The 16625-nt window shown below is 41.8% G+C and overlaps 1 protein-coding gene across 1 annotated transcript in view; it reads left to right on the top strand.

Annotated features, from left to right (window-relative positions):
• Positions 1 to 16625, top strand: part of LOC129697526 (CUB and sushi domain-containing protein 1-like) — a 512171-nt gene that overhangs the window by 278642 nt on the left and 216904 nt on the right. Inside the window, exons 30-31 of the mRNA XM_055636177.1 lie at positions 2308 to 2485; positions 8924 to 9069. Coding sequence (XP_055492152.1) covers positions 2308 to 2485; positions 8924 to 9069 — 324 coding nt within the window. The remainder of the gene's footprint in view (positions 1 to 2307; positions 2486 to 8923; positions 9070 to 16625) is intronic.

Below are 16625 nucleotides of genomic sequence, written 5' to 3'. Positions count from 1 at the left end.
AGGCAGCAGCTCTACCGCTGCGCCACAGTGCTGCCAAAACATCTGCCGAAACCTGGGACTCAACCAGGGACTTTTAGATCTTCAGTCTAACGCTCTCCCAACTGAACTATTCTTTTGTGAACAGAATTGAGGAACAACGAACAGTGCACCTCGTCAGGTTTATGTACAGGAATAACATGACTGAGTTCCACAGTATGGGAGATGGGGTTCGTTTGCAACCTGGCTTATTCTGTAGGTTTGAAGGAACCTGTGTCAACGATAAGCCAGAGATGCTTCTCAACATTCTAGTTGACTTGAAATTATACTGTCAGCACATCTACATTTTTGCTGAGCTTCTTGATGAAGGAATTAGATGTAGTTTGTAATCTGTTTAATCTAAGAGCATAAATACTGGGGAAATATGATGTGAAAGAGGCCAACATAGTGAAGGGGACGTTAGTGAGATCATACATTTATCATACTATTTAGCCTCTACAGTGGCACTCGTTTGGTTTAAATAAACATTGTAAACCAAGCTGAGGGCAATAAAACTGATCAGGGGGTAGTGCCTTTTATTGCACCCATTTGTTAGACAAATGGGAGAGAGGTTTTCTAAATAACATGGAAACTTGTTTTGAACAGTCAACTAAAATGGTGCCAGCATGCTAGCAGAGAGGTTTATTTTACACTTTTGTTGTTCAGATCCTTTAAAGAAAATGGAAAAATATGTTGGAAAATTTGCCAACAGGGTAAAAAATATGCATTGCCACTGTTTTTACTCTAGTTCCCAAAACACATTTCACACACAGCTCTTCAGTCAGTTATTATAATTTCCATTTCAGCCAGATTGTTTTCTTTCTCTTAAAAAAAAAACAAGAAATAAGAGGTGGAAAAGAAAATGGAGGTTAAGATGGACACAAAGTGCTCAAGCAAGTGCTCAGCAGGTGAGGCAGCATCACTGGAGAAAAAGAATGGGTAACGCTGCGGGTCGAGACCCTTCTTCAGAACTCAGAGTTTGTTCAAGATAAATAAACGTTGCTATGTGAAACGTGCAATGAATTCCTGCCATGACCAAATGGAAAAATATCTGTTTGGTGTTGACTCCTGTTAATCTTGTTGCAGCACTTCTTAAATTTAGTAATAACCTGTCACTGGATGCAATCAAAGAGGTTAATCGTTGATTCTACTTGCGCCACTCAGACCACACACAACATTTCATGGTTCAAGTTGCAGCCCAAAAAATTAGTCAGGCTGCTGATCAAAGGAAATCTCCAGTGGCAGCTTCCTATCAATAAAATTCCTATTCCTAAGTGATAGGAGCAGAATTAGGCCATTCAGCTCAATGAAGTCTATTCAATCATGGCTGATCTATCTTTCCCTCTCAACCCCTTTCTCCTGCCATCTCCCTGTAACCCTTGACACCTGTACTAATCAAGAATCTGCCAATCTCTGCCTTAAAATTATCCAACAACTTGGCCCTTGCTACTAGTCTGTGGCAATGAATTCCACAGATTCACCACCCTCTGACTGAAGAAATTCCTCCTCATCACCTTTCTAAAGGTACATTCTTTAATTCTGAGCCCATGCATTCTAGTCTGAGGCTCTTCCACAAGTTGAAACATCCTCTCCACATCCACTCTATCCAGGCCTTTCACCATTCGTTAAGATTCAATGAGGTGTCCCCTCATCCTTCTAAACTCCATCGAGATGAAAATTTTGCTGTATTCGTTGGATTCATCAACAGTGCTCTCAGATTGTTCACAAATCACCTTGATAGAGGTCAATATCCAGAAAATGCCAAACTTTATTTTCATGGATTTGGGGGAAAACCATCCTACCAACAACTAGAGAGCAGTCCTGAACTACTATCTACTTCATTGGAGACCCTTGGATTTTTAATTCCCTGACTTAGTCTTTCCTTCCCTTTACTTCAGAATCTTTATACAGGTAGTTAGGGAGAATCTGATTGACTACCCCATTGAAGTCCTTTAAACTAACTTTGATTGGACTTTACTGGATTCATTTTGCACTAAATGTTATTCACATTATTCCCTTTGTAGTGTATCTGTACACTGGATGTCTGGATTGTAATCATGTATTGTCTTTCCGCTGACTGGTTAGCATGCAACAAAAGGCTTTCACTGTACCTCGGTACACGTGACAATAAAATAAACTCAAACTCAAAAGAAACATGAAGTTATATATTTGCCTTAAATGAAAACAAATGCTACAATGGATTTTGAAATTCTAATGGAAGCCAAAGATCAAATGTGTTAATAATATCTAATGTTACTTGTGTAACCATTTATCTGTTTGTTTGCTTTATAGCTCCATGTGGCCTTAACATAACTTCTCGGAATGGTACCATCTACTCTCCTGGCTTCCCAAATGAGTACCCCAACTCAAAGGACTGTAGCTGGCTAATTACTGTACCTTCTGGACATGGGATCTACATTAATTTCACTCTGCTGCAGACAGAACCAGTCAACGACTACATTGCTGTGTGGTATGATTTTTACCTGCTTAGTTAAGACGATGATTATTTGCGGACCAATAGTCTACAAAAAGATACTCGCAACCTTAATGCTAAAAGAGTAAAATATTGAATCATCAGGTCATTTTATGACTGTTCCATAAAACAGAACTACTGTTATGATGCCACGGTTTTGCATTTGGAAATGCTGTTTATAGTGTGTGCCAGAGAAGTCTAGGCGATAGGTTTATGTGTCATGGAGGCGAGCGAAGTGCATTAATGTCTGTGTGCTCCACTTTCCTCCCAAGCTCCAAAGATGTGTGGGTTTGTAGGTTAACTGGCCACTGTAAAATTACTCCTGAAGTGCAATGAGTGGATGAGAAAGTGGGATAACATAGAATTGGTGTGAAAGGGTGGCAGTGTCGCGCAGTGATAAAGTTGCCGCCTCACAGCTCCAGAGACCCAGGTTCGATCCTGACTACGGGTGCTGTCTGTACGGAGTTTGTACGTTTTCCATGTGACTGCGTGGGTTTTCTCCAGGTGCTCCGGTTTCCTCCCACACTCTAGCGACTTACAGGTTTGTAGGTTAATTAGCTTTTGTAAATTGTAAATTGTGCCTAATGTCTAGTACAGTGCTAGTGTGCGGCGTGGTCGTTGGTCCACGTGGACTCGGTGGGCTGCAGATCCTGTTTGGGCGCCGTATTCCCATTGTCTAAAGTCCAAAGCATAATGGATGGTTGGCATGTACTCAGTGCGCCGAAGGACCTGTTTCCATGCTGTATCTCTAAATTCGATACTAAACGTAATGCTGGCGTGTGGCAAAATATGTTGCAGGTCATTAATTATTTATCCATTTATTTACAGCCAGTGAATTTATGTTTCTATTGATTAATTTATTAAACTGGTAACAACTGCCGAGAAAAGTCTTGAACCAAATGCATTCAGAAAATTTGATTTAATTTCTTGTCAGGTTCCAACTGGTTATTATCATAATGGTTTAATTCCGGATTCGTTTACGAAGTCGCATTACTTTTCAGCATCAGTTGGGATGTAGATTTAGACACGGAGAAAAGATTTATTCTCTCCTTCATTTCTTAACCCTATTACCTAAAGTTGAACTGAAATGTAATCTGGTCAACAGAGGCATGTAATTGCGCTGCAACGAAAAATAGTGTCTGTGGTTTAGTGGTGGTTTGTAAAAATGTTTAGGCTAAATTACAGGTTGTGGGTTTTGTGGCAATTTTTTGTCTTCTATAGTTTCAACAGCATAATTGGTTATGGTAATGGAATTCCAAACCCATACTTAGCCCACTGTAGCACTCGCACTAGCAGGTAATAGCTCATTCCTCTTGCTTTATAGAGAAGTTCATGAATTGGCCCATATTCCAAAAGTCTCATCAGGTCACAATTTTTTCTTCTTCTGTTTCCACTTCAGTCTGGTTCTCTTCCTCCTACATTCTTCCACCCATGCCAAGATGATATGTCCCTCTTTTTTTCATAGCATTTTTCATGTTCATAAGTCATTTGATCAAAATTAAATTGTTCGGCCCATCGAGTCCACCCGCCAAACAATCATGGCTGATCTATCTTTCCCCCTCAACCCCATTTTCCTGCCTTCTCCCCGTAACCCCTGACACCCATGCTAATCAAGAATAAGTCCATCTCCACCTTAAAACTGCCCAAAGACTTGTCCTCCACAGCTGTCTGTGGCAATGAATTCCACAGATTCACCATCCTCTGATGAAATAAAATCCTCCTTATCTCCATTCTACAAAGGTACGTCCTTTTATTCTGAGGCTGTGCCCTCTAGTCCTAGATACTCCCACTAGTGGAAACATCCACTCTCCCCAGAAGAGTATCTCTGCTGGGATCTGAAAGATGTATATTTCATTCATCCACATGTGCATTTTTCAATGATTTGCGGGAAATTTACAAAATATCCTGAGAAGAAAAGCACAGACTAAACCTTCTGTGATTGAAAGAAAGAGCAAGAAATACAGCCAGGTATATTCAGCTGACCATACCTCACCTGAGAGTCTGTAGCAGATGTCACTCCCTGTAGGATATGCAACCTCTGACCTGTTCCGCTACATTGTTACATGACAGGGTCATGGAGCCACAGAGCACCATTGAGAACCATGGAGAGCCATAGAAAGCCGCAGAGAGTCATAGTCATGCAGCATGGAAGCAGGCCCTTCGACCAAACTAGCCCACACCGACCCACATGTCCCATCTATACTGCCCTCCTTTGACAAAAGGAAGCAACTGACAGAAAGGCGTTTTCTTGTAAATGAGGAAAACGTGTTTTTCTTTCAGCTCTCTGTGATGGAATTTCTTACTTCTCTGGTATAAATATCTTCAAATTGTACTCAGAGAAGACTTGTTTTGTTCACCATTGTGTAGAGCATATCTCAAATACCCTAAAACAAGCAATAACTCAATTTTGACAAAGTCAAATTAGGGCAGTATACTTGTCCCACCTTCCTGCGTTTGACCCATATTTCTCTAAACCTATCCTATCCATGTACTTGTCCAAATGTTTTTTTTAAACATTGTGATAGTATCTGGCTCAACTACCTCCTCTGGCAACTTATTCCTCACACCCACCACTGTGTAAAAACCGTTGCTCCTCAGGTTCCGATTAAATCTTTCCCCCCTCACCTTAAACCAATTACCTCTTGTTCTTGATTCCCTAACTCTGGGTAAATGACTATGCATTTACCCTATCTATTCCTCTCATGATCTTATACGCCCCTTTAAATTTACCCCTCATCATCTAGTGCTCCATGGAATAAAGTCCTAGCCTGCCCAACCTCCCCCTATAGCTCAGGCCCTCAAGTCCTGGCAACATCCTTGTAAATCTTCTCTATATCCTTTCCAGCTTGATAATATATTTCCTATTACCTGGTGACCAAAATTAAACACAATACTAGGGGCGGCATGGTGGGATGAAACCAGAGCACCCGGAGAAAACCCATGCGGTCACAGGTCGAACGTACATACTCCATACAGACAGCAACCATAGTCAGGATCAAACCCAGGTCTCTGGCACTAAACGGCAGCAACTCTACCGCTGCGCCAAACTTTTGCTGCCTTTAGCACGCCTCAGACGGTGTATGAATGTAAAATATTCACATCTTTCTTCAATGACATTATTCAGTGAAGTTGATTGTGATTTAATTCACTCCAGTCAGGACAAGTTACAATATATTTTAAAATCAGATTGTCAGTCTAATTGTCCAGGTCTCACTAAAGGGAAGCTGCCACCTATTAAAATCCTCCACTCACATTTTAATGCTGATTTTAATGACATACAAGCATGGAAATTGATATTTAATGTTAGAATAGTCTTTCTGAAGGCAAATCAGACTAGGCATTTAAGCTTATCAGTCGTAAGGAAGGCAAATGCAATGTTCCCATTTATTTTGAGTGGACTAGAATATAAAAACAGGTATGCAATGCTGAGGCGCGTCAGACCGCATTTGGAGTATTGTGAGCCATTTTGGGGACAATATCCGAGGTAGAATGTGCTGATGTGGGATAATCCCGGGGATGAATGGGTTAAATGTATGATGAAGGTTTGACAGCACTGGGCCTGTACTCGCTGGAGTTTAGAAGGATGATGGGGGGGCCTAATTGAAACTCTCCGAATAATGAAAGGAAGGGTTAGAGAGTGGATGTGGAGACAATGTTTAGGACCAGAGGGCAGAGCCTCAAAATAAAAGGACGTACCTTCAGAAAGCAGACAAGGAGGAATTTCCTTGGTCAGAGGGTGGTGATTATGTGGAATTCATTGCCACAGATGGCTGTGTAAGCCTTCAATGGGCCAAAAGGCCATGAGTGATAGAAGTAGAATGAGGCCATTCAGCCCATCAAGTCTACTCCGTCATTCAATCATGGCTGATCTATTTCTCCCTCCTAATCCCATTCTCCTGCCTTCTCCCCATAACCTCTGACACCTGTACTGATCAAGAATCTATCTATTTCTGCCTTAAAAATATCCACTGACAGCCTCCACAGCCTTCTGTGGCAAAGAATTCCACAGATTCACCACCCTCTGCATCAAACTTTATTCTCATCTCCTTCCTAAAGGAACGTCCTTTAATTCTGCTCTCCCATTTAGACTCTCCCACAAGTGGAAACATCCTTTCCACATCCACTCTATCCAAGCCTTTCACTATTCTGTATGTTTCAATAAGGTCTCCCCTCATTCTTCTAAACTCCAGCGAGTACAGACCCAGTGCCGACAAACGCTCATCATAGGTTAATCTACTAATTTCTGGGACTATTCTTATAAACCTCCTCTGGTCCCTCTCCAGAGCCAGCTCATCTTTCCTCAGATATTGCTCACAATATTTCAAATGCAGCATTACCAGCGCCTTATAGAGCCTCAACATTACATCCCAGTTTTTGTATACAGGCCCTCTTGAAATAAATACTAGCATTGAGTTTGCTTTCTTTACAACTGATTTGACTTGCAGATTAACTTTTGGGGAATCCTGCATCAGCACTCCCAAGTCTATTTGGAGCTCAGATTTTTGGATTCTCTCCCCAATTAGAAATTAGTCTACGCCTTTATTTCTACCACCAAAATGCATGACTCCACACTTTACAGCACTATATTCCATCTGCCATTTCTCTGCCCCTCCCTCAACCTGTCCAAGTCCTTCTGCAGAATCCCTGCTTTCTCTATTCCTGCTTCTCTTTATTTTTGAAGCAGAGATTGACAGATTCTTGATTGGTAAGGATGTCAGGGGTTACGGGAGAAGGCAGGAGGATGGGGTTGAGAGGGAAAGATAGATCAGCCATGATTGAATGGAGGAGTACAGTTGATGGGCCGAATGGCCTAATTCTGCTCCTATGATTTGTGGACTTTAGTTTACTCCCTGTCTATCTACCTCCTGACTTCAGCTCCATCTGAATGTTCCCTGGAATTCTGTCAGGAAGTTCAACAGCCCAATGTAGATTTGGAGAACAGCGTCTCCGTCAATGTCAAATTATTGATCCAACATGTAATTGAAATGGAGGAGTTTAAAATCCCTCAGGGGAAGAACAGTAGCTGGAGGCAAGAAGACTTACAAAATATCCCAAGGTCCTATGGTTTAGTGATGCCTTTAGTAATAAGTGTTATTTTATAAAACCTCGTTCTGTAAGGTAACTAATGATTTTGAGGAGACTTAGTTAATTGATTTGTTACCTCATGAATGTAACATTTATTCCAAATTAAATCCACAGCCATGACCTTTAAACGGCAAACACTTCATTTTAAACCTATGCCCTCTGTAATAACACTTACTACTGTAGACATCTTATGAAATATAAAGAGTTATACAGAGGCTTCCAAATTGTTTTAGTAACATGGTACCAAAACAATTTGGAAGCCTCTGTATGAATATTTTGGTGTTGATGCTCTTTATATTTCATAAGATGTCTACAGTAGTAAGTGTTATTACAGAGGGCATAGGTTTAAAATGAATGGGGAAAGATTTTATGGGACACACAAAGGGTGGTGGGTGTATGGACCAAGCTGCCAGAGGCAGGGACTATCGCAACGTTTAAGAAACAATTAGACAAGTACATGAATAGGACAGGTTTAGAGGCATATGGTCTAAGTGTGAGCAGGGAGGATTAGTGTGAGATGATGCATGTTGGTCGTCGTGGTCAAGTTGGGCTGAAGGGCCCGTTTCCACGCTGTATCACTCGATGACTCTTGAAAAGCAGGAAGGCACGTGTGATTCCACTGTTGGATGTGGTGATGTATGATGTTCCTTGTGGCTCAGGAAATTAATGTTGCATTTTTAATTAATAGACTTCCAGTTGAATGGATGGCTGGCGTATATAAAACCGACCATTGCTGTGCTTTGAACTGACCTCCCGAATCTTGCTGCTTCAGTCTTCACAGATAGAAGTAAAAAGTTGTCCATTTACACCTTGGACAAGGCACCTGGGATTTACGGGGATGTTGCCAGGACTTGTGGGTCTGTGCTATAGGGAGGGGTTGCGAAGTCTTGGACTCTATTCCTCAGAGCGCAGGAGGATGAGGTGTGATTTTATAGAGGTCTACAAAATCGGGTAGATACACCACATCATTCCCGGAATAGGGGGATCGAGAACCAGAGGACACAGGTTTAAGGTAAAGGGGAAAATATGTAATAGGAATCTGAAGGGTAACTTTTTCCACACAAAGGGTGGTGGGTGTATGAAACGAGCTGCCAGAGGAGGTAGTTGAGGCTGGGATTATTGCAACATTTAAGAAACACTTAGACAGGTACATGGATTGGACAGGTTTTGAGAGATATGGGCCAAACACAGGCAGGTAGGACTAGTGTAGCTGGGACACGTTAGTCAGTGTGGGCAAGTTGGGCCGAGGGATACTCTGTGACACTCTAAGACAAGTTGGGCCGCTGTATCACTCTGTGACACTTTAAGACAACTTCACTGATTTTCAGACGCACTTGTCTTCTTTCGCAGGGACGGACCCGACCAGGCAGCTTCACAGCTAGGAGTCTTCAGTGGCAACACGGCATTGGAATCTGCGCACAGCTCCACCAACCAGGTCCTCATCAGGTTCCACAGCGACTTCTCCGGAGGAGGATTCTTCGTCCTCAATTTTCACGGTCAGTTTGCTTCAGCAGCGTCTGCTACTGGTTTATAAAGAAACTAACACACACACGAATATTACCTTGCTTGGTCAGTTTCCTTTGTGAAGTATTATTTACATTAGCCAATTATCCAGCTTCCAGTGCTCCCCGACTTCATTATTCATTATTCTTCTCCATTTAATATTTAACTCTGCATTGGGAAATGTTATATTTGATCGACATGTTATTGTTAAGTTTTAGTTTAGTTTTTGTGTAACTTTAGTTTTTGTTTAGTTTAGTTTAAGTTTAGTTTCGTTTAAGTTTAGTTTAATTTATTTTAGTTTATTTTTCGTTTAGTTTAGTTTAGTTCTAGTTTAGATTTAGTTTATTATTAGTTTCAGTTTAGTTTTCTTTTAGTTTCATCGTAGTTTTGCTTCAGTGTTAGATTTAGTTTAGTTTCAGTTCAGTTTAGTTTTAGTTTTACTTTAGTATATGTATTTAGTTTTGTATACAGTGGCTTGCAAAAGTTTTCATACCCCTTGAACTTTTCCACATTTTGTCACGTTACAACCACAAACGTAAATGTATTTTATTGGGATTTTATGTGATAGACCAACACAAAGTGGTGCATAATTGTGAAGTGGAAGGAAAATGATACATGGTTTTCAAATTTTTTTACAAATAAAGAACTGAAAAGTGTGGCGTGCAAAAGCATTCAGCCCCCCTGAGTCAATACTTTGTAGAACCACCTTTCGCTGCAATTACAGCTGCAAGTCTTTTGCGGTATGTCTCTACCAGCTTTGCACATCTAGAGACTGACATTTTTGCCCATTCTTCTTTGCAAAATAGCTCAAGCTCAGTCAGATTGGATGGAGAGCGTCTGTGAACAGCAATTTTCAAGTCTTGCCAGAGATTCTCAATTGGATTTAGGTCTGGACTTTGATTGGGCCATTCTAACAGATGAATATGCTTTGATCTAAACCATTCCATTGTAGCTCTGGCTGTATGTTTAGGGTTGTTGTCCTGCTGGAAGGTGAACCTCTGCCCCAGTCTCAAGTCTTTTGCAGACTCTAACAGGTTTTCTTCCAAGATTGCCCTATATTTGGCTCCATCCATCTTCCCATCAACTCTGACCAGCTTCCCGGTCCCTGCTGAAGAAAAGCATCCCCACAGCATGATGCTGCCACCACCATGTTTCACAGTGGGGATGGTGTGTTCAGGGTGATGTGCAGTGTTAGTTTTCCACCACACATAGCGTTTTGTATTTAGGCCAAAAACTTCAATTTTGGTCTCATCTGACCAGAGCACCTTCCTCCACATGTTTGCTGTGTCCCCCACGTGGCTTGTGGCAAACTGCAAACGGGACTTCTTATGGCTTTTTTTCAACAATGGCTTTCTTCTTGTCACTCTTCCATAAAGGCCCGATTTGTGGAGTGCACGACCAATAGTTGTCCTGTGGACAGATTCTCCCACCTGAGCTGTGGATCTCTGCAGCTCCTCCAGAGTTACCTTGGCTGCTTCTCTGATCAATGCTCTCCTTGCCCGGCCTGTCAGTTTAGGTGGACGGCCATGTCTTGGTAGGTTTGCAGATGTGCCATACTCTTTCCATTTTCGGATGATGGATTGAACAGTGCTCCGTGAGATGTTCAAAGCTTGGGATATTTTTTTATAACCTAACCTTAAGGGGCTGGACAGGCTAGATGCAGGAAGATTGTTCCCGATGTTGGGGAAGTCCAGGATAAGGGGTCACAGTTTAAGGATTAGGGGGAAATCCTTTAAAACCGAGATGAGAAAAACTTTTTTCACACAGAGAGTGGTGAATCTCTGGAACTCTCTGCCACAGAGGGTAGTTGAGGCCAGTTCATTGGCTATATTTAAGAGGGAGTTAGATGTGGCCCTTGTGGCTAAGGGGATCAGAGGGTATGGAGAAAAGGCAGGTACGGGATACTGAGTTGGATGATCAGCCATGATCATATTGAATGGTGGTGCAGCCTCGAAGGGCCGAATGGCCTACTCCTGCACCTAATTTCTATGTTTCTATGTTTCTAACCCTGCTTTAAACTTCTCCACAATTTTATCCCTGACCTGTCTGGTGTGTTCCTTGGGCTTCATGATGCTGTTTGTTCACTAATGTTCTCTAACAAACCTCTGAGGCCTTCACAGAACAGCGGTATTTATAATGAGATTAGATTACACACAAGTGAACTCTATTTACTAATTAGGTGACTTCTGAAGGCAATTGGTTGCACTGGATTTTATTTAGGGGTATCAGAGTAAAGGGGGCTGAATACTTTTGCACGCCACACTTTTCAGTTTTTTATTTGTAAAAAAATTTGAAAACCATGTATCATTTTCCTTCCACTTCACAATTATGCGCCACTTTGTGTTGGTCTATCACATAAAATCCCAATAAAATACATTTACGTTTGTGGTTGTAACGTGACAAGATGTGGAAAAGTTCAAGGGGTATGAAAACTTTTGCAAGCCACTGTATTTTTAGAGATACAGTGCAGAAACAGGCCCTTCGGCCCAACGAGTCTGCACCGACCGACGATCACCCCGTACCCTGGTTCTATCCTATACACTAGGGGAAATTTACAAGAGCCAATTACCCTCCAAACCAGCACATCTTTGGACAGTGGGAGAAAACTGGAGCACCCGGAGAAAATCCATGCATTCACAGGAAAATGTACAAACTCCGTAAAGACAGCACCCGTAGTCAGGATCAAACCCGGGTCTCTGATGCTGTGAGGCAGCAAGTCTACCGCTGCACCACAATGTTCTACTGAACATATATGTCGTTCAGCTAGTAAGGGTGCTGAGAAAATTTACAAGGATGTTGCCAGAATCTGGGGGCCTGATCTACAGGGAGAGGTTGAGCAGGCTAGGACTTTATTCCTTGGATTGCAGGTGGATGAGGGGTGAAATTATGAGGGAGATAGATAGGTGTGAATGCATAGAGTATTTTACCGAGAATAGGGGAATCGATAGGAATGGGAAACTGAGGGAATTGTTTTCATACAGAAAGTAGTGGGTGTATGGAACAAGATGCCAGGGGAGATAGTTGAGGCAAGTACTGTAACAACATATAAAATACTTTTGGACAGATACATGGATTAGAGAGAGTAAGAGGGATATGGGTCAAATGTAGGCAGGTGGGACAAGTGTAGACAGGGCATCTTTGTCAGCATGGGCAAGTTGGGCCGAAGGGCCTGTTTCCATGCTGTGTGACTGAGCTGATGCCATATATATATATGCATCAGCTCAGCACAAATTGGCTTTACAGTATAATGACGTGAATAGTTAGTTTAGTTTAATTTATTGTCACGAGGTACTTAGTTTAGTTTAGTTTATTGTCATGAGGTACAGTGAAAAGCTTTTGTTGCATGCTAACCAGTCAGCAGAAAGACAATACATGATTACAATCGATCCATTTACAGTGTGCAGATACAGGATAAATCAACGTTTAGTGCAAAGGAAAGCCAGCAAAGTCTGATCAAGTCTGACCGAGGGTCACCAAAGAGGTAGCTAGTAGTTTAGCACTGCTCTCTGGTTGTGGTAGAGGTTGTGGTACTTGTTGCTGTGAGTCTTCATTGAATATTGACCATAAGTTCCATATGATCTGATGTCGTATGGGGTATTTGGTGCATATTGAATCATACTTTTGCAAGATGAAAATTAGAAACCCTTTGAACTAGAAAATATTTCTGAAATTCTCTGCATTAATGTCAATTATTCCTTGAAGTATTTTTCATCAAGCCCTTCATCTCTCCAAGAAGATCACTTTCAAAAATTGTTTATTGTTATTTTAGACCAGGAGTAGAAATTGGGTTTAGTACTGTTGAAGACAACTAATTGAATTGATACTATCACCAAAAGACAATATGAAAGAAGTCATATCCAATAACCATATTTTGGTTGAAAATACAGATTAGATAGAGATGTAATTTGATAGTGTGCATGTTATATTATTTTGTCTTAAAAAGCACATGAACCATATTTAAATGGCATTTGGATACAGATGCATGATAAAAAGGAATAATGTGAATAATGTTTAGTGTAAGATAAAACTAGTAAAGTCCAATCAAAGATATTCCAAGGGCCACCAATGAGGTACAGTTGATAGTAGTTCAGGACTGCTCTCTACTTGCAGTTGGATGATTCTGTTGCCTGATAACAGCTGGGTAGAAACTGAACCCAGAAGTGTGTGTTTTCACACTTCTATGCCATTTGCCCAATGACATGGGCCATACACTGACAAATGGGGCATTGTGGGCAACATAGCCAAGTTGGGTCGAAGGTTCTATTTCAATGCTGTGTGATTCTATGACTCTATGAATGAACTTTCCAGTGCTGAATCTCCCAGCTTCTCCAAGAGGAGCCATACAAATTAGCTGTAGTACAGAACCATGCCTGGTTGGACAGGCTAGATGCAGGAAGATTGTTCCCGATGTTGGGGAAGTCCAGAACAAGGAGTCACAGTTTAAGGATAAGGGGGAAATCTTTTAGGACCGAGATGAGGAAAACATTTTTCACACAGAGAGTGGTGAATCTGTGGAATTCTCTGCCACAAAAGGTAATTGAGGCCAGTTCATTGGCTATATTTAAGAGGGAGTTAGATGTGGCCCTTGTGGCTAAAGGGATTAGGGGGTATGGAGAGAAGGCAGGCACAGGATACTGAGTTGGATGATCAGCCATGATCATATTGAATGGCGGTGCAGGCTCGAAGGGCCGTATGGCCTACTCCTGCACCTATTTTCTATGTTTCTATGTTTCTATGCCTTCTTGAGGCACCTGTCAGGATCTAATAATTTTAATGGATCTTACATCATTTTTGTCTTTGTTGATTAGATTTTGATAAGCCCCATATATCACAAAGGTGTGCCGGAAATGGAGAGGTTTAGATCACGTGCAGGCTCATTGTACCACAAAACCAAAGAGAATGGAACAGCTGGGCTTGTACACTCTGGAGTTTAGAAGGATGAGAGGGTATCTCATTGAAACATATAAGTGTTTTTAAGGGCTTGGACGCACTAGAGGCAGGAAACATTTTCCCGATGTTGGGGGAGTCCAGAATCAGGGGCCACAGTTTAAGAATAAGGGGCAAGACATCAACACTGCAAGATATATAGCCATTATCAAGCTAAAAGGAATGCCAGCTAATTTATTTTTAATTATTTAATTATTTACCTCTCCACCGTTGGGCCTATTTAGTGAGGCAAGTGTTAGGTAGCATATTGGTACAGCAGTAGAGTTGCTGTCTTGCAGCACCAGAGACCCAAGTTCGATCCTGACTATGGGTACTATCAGTGCGGAGTTTGCACGTTCTATCTGTAACCATGTGGGTTTTCTCCAGGTGCTCTGGTTTCCTCCATCACTACAAAGACGTACAGGTTTGTAGGCTAATTGACTTTGGTAAAATTGTAAAATGTCCCGAGTGTGTAGGATAGTGTTAGTGTACGGGGTGATCACTGATTGGCGTGGACTCAGTATGCCTAAGGGCCTGTTTCCGTGCTGTATCTCTAAAGTAAAGTAAGTCTCAAAGAAAGTAAGTCTCTCAGCCCCAGTGGTCAAAGGCACACTGTGAGGGTATGCAGCACAACAGATCATTCTCATCTTCCTAATGAGGCCGGAGATGCTACTAATGCTGCTTTAAATGGTACACTTGAGTTGTCCTCTCCATTGCATTGTAGAAAATTATACAGCCAATTGTGCTCGATAAACTCACCCGTGATAATGATCAAATAATTGGGTTCCACAAATGTTAAATGGGGAATAAATATTGTCCTGTACACTTAAGCAAAATGTCTTTAAAACGAGGTCATTTGTATCCACCTGCGGTGAATGGACAAGTCTGTGTGGAAAGGATCTGCAGATACTGCTTTATGCCAAAGATAGACACAAAGTGCTGGAGTGCTGCACCTCAGTACACATCCAAGTCAAAGTCAATTTTATTTGTCACATCAAATTGACTTAGACGTGTACCGAGCTGTATCGAGGTACAGCACGTGTATCGTAAACCAAACTAAACTAAACTAATATCACCAAATACTTATACAGAAACACTGTAAAAAGCAGAAACAAAAAACTGCAGACGCGGGTTTATACAATACAATACAATAATAATTTATTAGCCAACTATGTTTTGCAACATACGAGGAATTTCATTTGCCATACTGTCATACCAATAAAAAGCAACAGAACACACAAATACATTTTACCATAAACATCCACCACAGTGACTCCTCCACATTCCTCACTGTGATGGAAGGTAAAAAAAAAGTTCAATCTCTTCCCTTCTTTGTCCTCCTGCGGTCAGGGGCCTCGAGCCTTCCGTTGACGGGACAATCTTATTCACGTAGCCAGCGGCGTGCCTCCTTGTTGGGGCGATCAGCTCCTGCATCAGGGGGGAATCTATGCTCCACCGCGCTGAGTGGCCTGACCCCAGGTCGGGGCTGCTCGAACGTCGTGCGGCTTCTGGAGCTTCCGACTCGGTCTCTCCCGGGTTGGAGCGATACCAAGCAGGTGGTAAGTCCACGTCACATGGTGGAGCTTAAAGTCAATCCCGAGCGAGGCCTCCAGCACAATGATGTTAGGCCGCAGAGCCACCATTGATACGACCTGGAAAACAATCGCATCTCCAGCAAGATAAGAGACCGAACAAAAGTTTCACCCGACCCCCTCCCCCACCCCCATATAAAGCAAACCAGAGAACATTTACACAAACTTAAAACACACTAAAAATAACAAAAAAAAGATGAAAAAACAGACAGACTGTTACCAAAGATAGATACAAAGTGCTGGGTTGTTATACCTCGATACACGTGACACTAAACTAATGTCACTGAACAGTCTAACAAACTTATATAGTTTCTCTGTAAAAAGCAGAAACAAAGAACTGCAGACGCTGGTTATGCCAAAGATAGACACAAAGTGCTGGCGTAACTCTGCAGGTCAGGCAGCATCTCTGGAGAAAAAGGATGGGTGACGATTCATGTCGAGACCCTTGGTCAGACTTCCTCGGTTTAAGATCGGATTGGCGAGGCTGCCGCCTTTTCTCAGTCTGACGCCACCATTACAGTAGAGTTCTGTGTACAAATCGCTGCGGTGTTGCTTGATCCTGGAACCTGTGACTGTGAAAGGGAATGATATCAACTGAACACAGCTGACATGAATGAAATTGATAAAATCCTTTTTAAGTTGAGGAGGAAGTGAGATTAATTTTTAACATTGCAAATTTATCAAAGGTAATCATGTTTGCTCTTTGCTTCATTGCCCAATGTAGTGGCTCAACGGCTGTGTTAAAACGCAGCCATCAATCGTGCAGTCCATGTCTGTCAATGTTTGGATTGTCAAAGGGAAAAAGGGTGAAAAACTGCAAATGTAAGAAAATCTGAAATAAACGCAGAGAATCAGATTTTGTGCTGGGAAAAACGGAGTTAATGTCCCTTGGCCATTAACGCTCAATGGAACATTTCTGATGTAAGGTCTTCGACTTGAAATGTCAAGTGGCCAGGAAAAGCCTGGCATGCTTTACCATTGCTTTTTGAAAGTGCAAAGAGTGGAGACACAAGAGAAAGATTTAAACTCAT

This window comes from Leucoraja erinacea, chromosome 5, assembly GCF_028641065.1.
Source record: "Leucoraja erinacea ecotype New England chromosome 5, Leri_hhj_1, whole genome shotgun sequence".
NCBI lineage: Eukaryota > Metazoa > Chordata > Chondrichthyes > Rajiformes > Rajidae > Leucoraja > Leucoraja erinaceus.
Note: the sequence above shows the minus strand (reverse complement) of the source record. Positions and strands in the feature narration are given on the sequence as shown.